This window comes from Cheilinus undulatus, linkage group 3 (genome assembly GCF_018320785.1).
Source record: "Cheilinus undulatus linkage group 3, ASM1832078v1, whole genome shotgun sequence".
NCBI lineage: Eukaryota > Metazoa > Chordata > Actinopteri > Labriformes > Labridae > Cheilinus > Cheilinus undulatus.
The window spans coordinates 38555431-38560329 of NC_054867.1; the positions used below are offsets into that span (position 1 = coordinate 38555431).

A 4899-nucleotide genomic window follows, 5' to 3' on the forward strand; every position below is an offset into this window, starting at 1 on the left:
ACATGACCGATGACCTCTTTTTTTTAAATTCATGTTAAAATCAGAAAACTGCTTCAGGAGGACTACCCTTGAGCTACCTTCGTTGTTGCGTTTATGGGCTTAAAGTGTTTACTCGTGATGCTTATGTAACATTGAAATGTGAAAAAAGCATTAACAAGTATCGGTGATATGTATATGTTCAAAATAAAGCAACCATATCCGACCAGTAGGAGAGTAAAAAGATGTTTTTATAAAATCTACATTTTTAAATGACTCATATTTTCTCTATCGTAATGCTAGACAAATTTTCCTTGTTGCATATGAAAGTTACAAAATGAGTCAGAAAACATGCAGGTTAATTTAAAATACTTATTTATTAAAAATATACCATAATCATATAGTGTAATCACATGATATGACAAAATGTTACATTCAGTTGCATTCAGTAACCATTCGGTGTGCAGAAATATAAAAATAAAGATACATTTACATAAAATCCTGGCTGCATTTTCCACCAGTTACAGTATGCAGACATTCCTCCACTGTCTACATGCTCTGCTAAAACTCACAGTAACAAACAACTCAAAACATTTATAGAAATAAACTGATTTAGATTTGTGGTCGTCGCCTGATAACATTTTGAATGTAGTGCTCACCTGAGTCGCAAAATGGTCAAGCAAGAAGAGTCTCCAAATACAGTAGGGTGATAAAGTGCTTAGAAAGTTCTGATACACGGCACCTCAGTGTCATACTCAGTACGTTTGCATGTAGTTGGAAAAAGCTGTTAGACTAAAGATGGACTCTAGCATACATGTGAACATGTTAGTCGAAATGAAATTGTACAAAATCAAATTTTGAAGTAGGACTAAGACATTTAGATAATGTGGTTGGATATTGATTTCCTCTTGCACAAATACAGCTCAGTTGGATTAGACATGCTGTGACATTAAAAACATGCTCCATGCCAAGGTTTAGCCCAGAGGTCAAACAGCTTAAATGCTAATGGTAGCAGAAGTAACATTGTCTTCTGCCTTTACCAGAAGTATGGAATTAATATATATATAACCACTTAGCATAGCAGAGTCAGAGATTATCCTGTCGATAAATTGAGTGGCCGTCCATACATACAAGGGCAAACACAGATGTCCAGTTATCTCAGTGGAGCTTTAACCTTACTGGACTGAACTGTGCCTGTAAATGTACTGACTGAGTCCTGAGACAGCAGGTACTTACAAGATCGAATCACTAACAAAAAAACTGAAGCATTAAAATGGTTTCACACAGGCTTGAATTCTGAGGAATACAGAGAAAAAACAGTATAATTAAGAAAGCAGAAAACATTTTTTGACATTACACTGTATCTGAACTGAATCTGTATGTATCACCATTTTATTTGGTACAAGCATTGGTTTACTTTTAAAGTAACACACAGTTTTCTACTGAGTAGTGTTTCCTCTCTCAAAAAGACACAGAGGCATGTACCGGCAGATACAACACTGCACATTTCAAACTCCTAACGAAAACAGAAAACGTCTTAAAGCATCCTTCAAAATATGTTGTCCATAGATAATACCCAAAGTAGAGTTTGATAGTAAATGATGCCATCAGTTGAGCAAAAGGTGTATAAAGAATGTTTTTGGCTGTTGAAAAAGATCCCCAGATTGCCTTCAGCTGGAAGCTTCTAACTTTACATCATCCCAGAAAACTTTAGACTTGGCCTAATGTCAAAGCCAACGTGCAGTAGCACATGCTCAGTGACCCAGCTGCCTCACAGACCTTCACATTACCTGACACTGAAGCAATATCTAAATGTTTACTCACGTTGCTGAAAAAAATGACCTGAGGTTCATATGCTGTCAGAGCCATCATTACCCAATAGATTAGCCCATTTTGGTAAATATTACAGTGGAGATGCTGATTAAGCAGATTTTTTTTATAAACCTACAGGATGAAACTCAGGGCTGATTTCACCTGTTCAAATGGTTCATGTTAAAGGTCAAGAAAGTAACTTTTTAAAACACTTCAAATGAAACTGAAAATATTTCATAGAGTCAGAGATGTACAAAGACTGTATTAGTCATACTACAGTAATATTGATGTCATCAAGATGGGTAATTCCCTTTGGGTTCCAGACTAATACAAGCTGATACTTGTTATCCAAGTTGCACTTAATGAAGAAGGCACTCTTTAAATCGAGGATCTCTTTCACTGTTTCAAAAGTCGTACTTTAAAATGGCAGCACTTAGTTTGGCTGAGAAAAGGTGCAGATAATCTATGGAAAAATAGGACAGAAGGGTATTCAATTCCAATCTGAAGTAAATCCCAGTGTGAAACACACAATAAATAGACAACATAACAAAATAAAAGCTAATAAAATCCCTTAACTTTCCAATACAGTGAAGGATTTCTATTAAAGTCTCTTCCTGTTGTGTCTGACTACATTTGTCTTTGATAAAAGTCTGGCTTCAATCAGGTTAGATCTGATTAAAATTTTAATACAATAAATATCTGACATGGTTATCACTCTTCATATTAAATCTGCCATACATCATGGTGGCTTAGTTTCTGTCCTCTCTTTTATAAATAATCTCTGGCATATGCTTGAACAACATGAAGCATTCTGCTAGAGAGTACAATCTCTTTATTTTATATTCTTATTCACTTGTCTGGCACTCAGTATTATGTCTTTACAGACTATATATTACAAAACTTGTAACATAAAATTCAAAATATGTCATGAATATATATTATACAAAAATATTGTTATGATTTAATCTTTCTAAATGTGTAATAAATGTCAATATGATTTGTAAATGTGATAATGAAATAATATTTATAATACCCATAATAAAGGTGGTCCCTATATTATGCCTGAGTGCCATGTTAATGGCTCACCCTAATATTGCTCAACTGTAAAACCTTTCCAGAAAAGGACCTTAGTTTCATATTTTCTGTTCATAAGTTTCCATCTGTCTGTAAATTACAAATATAAATCTTTATAGTTTTCTGTGTTAAAACACTTTTAAAGAACCATAGTTTTCAAACTCTGTCCTTTATGTGCATCCACAGGACTCCACTATCATATCTGGGACGTCTGTCTTGACGATGCTGTGCTGAGAGTTGAAGTAGACCATGGATAGAGGCTGACGCTCTGTGGGAACACAACATGAAGATGCAGCCGTGTTAATGCCGTTGACTTTCAGCTGGCTGAACACAGTGGCGTGGAATGAGGATGCTATACCAGGTGAGCCGGCCAGGTGTTGTGGGCACTGACCCATGCAATAGTTCATGTGGTAACCCTCAGGTGCAATGATCCAGTCATGCCACTGGATATCTTTAAACTTAATGTAGAAGTCTCGTTTACAGCACACAGTGACATCGTCCCCACAGCGCAGCGAGCGCTTCCTGAGTGAGTGCCTGGAGTGGTCGTCACGGAGACGCACCTGAGCCACCATGAAGGGCTGGTAGATGGTATCAGCAGAGTCCAGGGAGCAGAGGTTCTGGCCTTGATCGTCGCAGCTGACCTCCAACCGGAGCCGATGTTGGCCTCCATCCAGGAAGGACTGCAGGGTGCGGGTGATGGGGAAGGTGTGCCAGTTACTCTCCTGGACCTCCAGCATCTTTTCTATCACCAGGGTGCGGTTAGAGCCAGGCATCCCACCCTCTGCAGTGAGGAAGACCCTGGCAGGGAGGCGAGGCGCTCTGTGAGAGTCACCAGAGGAGCGAGCATAGATCCACAAAGAAGACTGGAGGACCTGGATGCTTTGGCCACGCTCCTGCAGGAACTGAAAGGTAAGACTGAGGCTGGCCTCTTCACCACTTCCTGACTCATCTGCAGATCAATGACAAAAAAAAAACACTGACTGTTGAGATTGAGTAGAAAGTATCACCTATGTTACATAAGTAAGACTCATAAGACTAACGAGTATGCATGTTTTCAACTCACTTTGGCTCCAAATAAGAATGTAACAATATAAACATTTCAATTTCTCAAGATTAAATCTGGAAATAACTGAGACAGGAGTCTTCATCATCATTTAAATGGCAATCATTTAAAAGTTTCATGTAACAGGAAAACAACAATCTGAAGTAACTAAGAAAGCACACGGAAACCCTGACCTAGATTTTTCCATTTTTACGCACTGGCATGCGTAAAGCGCACACAAAATGCGCGCATGTGGTGAATTATTGACACACAGAGAAAAGAAAACACCTTTAAATCATAAAAGATGAACAACAAACTTACTTATATCTGCAAAGCTCACAATTTCATAGCCTTGATCTTTGGTGGGTATTTTGTTTTCTAATTCAAGAGTACCATCCTGTCTGACGCGCCCCGAGTGTAGTTTGCGCAGCGCAGCAAGGAGCGCCACCCGGGGCACCGCCTGACTGATGTTTGGTCTGTCTTTCAGGTGCAGCTTGTCCAAAATTTGCTGCTTGGCGATTTCTGTCAGCAGCCTCTCCTCTGCTTCTTTCCCCATCCGAGACACCCCGCAGGACGCGCAGCCCGGGGAGCCACTGACCCACAGACCCTTTAACAGCAAGGGCGCCAAAAACAGAAAGGCTGAGAGTGAGAGAGACGGCGCCATCCTCGATTCAGAAGTAAACGCGTGCGTAAAAAGAATAAAGAAATCTTCAAAAGATCTTTCTTGAGTCGTTTTTCTGGAGGTCAGAAGATTCCCAAATGCCGTCAGAGTTCCTAGTTAGCAGCTGGACACCGTGAGCAGTGGAGAGAAATGAGTGGAGTTTCACCCTCCTCATGGATGAAGATATCTGGGGTAATCCACCAAAACTGGTGACACGTTGGAGGGACGCACCAATGAGCGCATCGGGGCATCGGGGAAATTACTGGCATCTGTCTGTCACACAACACGCACGCGTAACACGCGCTTACACCAGGCTTTGACTGAAAAACACATA

The 4899-nt window shown here is 39.8% G+C and overlaps 1 protein-coding gene across 1 annotated transcript; it reads right to left on the reverse strand.

The window, feature by feature from the left end:
- Window positions 1–375: 375 nt before the first annotated feature.
- LOC121505312 (inhibin beta B chain) lies at window positions 376–4899 on the reverse strand. The gene is made up of 2 exons (XM_041780490.1): window positions 4226–4899; window positions 376–3811 (listed from the first exon to the last, which is right to left on the reverse strand). The coding sequence occupies exons 1-2, from the start codon at window positions 4566–4568 to the stop codon at window positions 3033–3035; spliced, it is 1122 nt and encodes a 373-aa protein (XP_041636424.1). The 5' UTR covers window positions 4569–4899; the 3' UTR covers window positions 376–3032.

Coding starts and splice junctions, on each gene's coding strand:
- LOC121505312 (XM_041780490.1), bottom strand. CDS start 4,568: ATGGCGCCGTCTCTCTCACTCTCAGCCTTTCTGTTTTTGGCGCCCTTG. Junction 3,812..4,225: donor TGTGAGCTTTGCAGATATAA/GTAAGTTTGTTG, acceptor ATTGATCTGCAG/ATGAGTCAGGAAGTGGTGAA.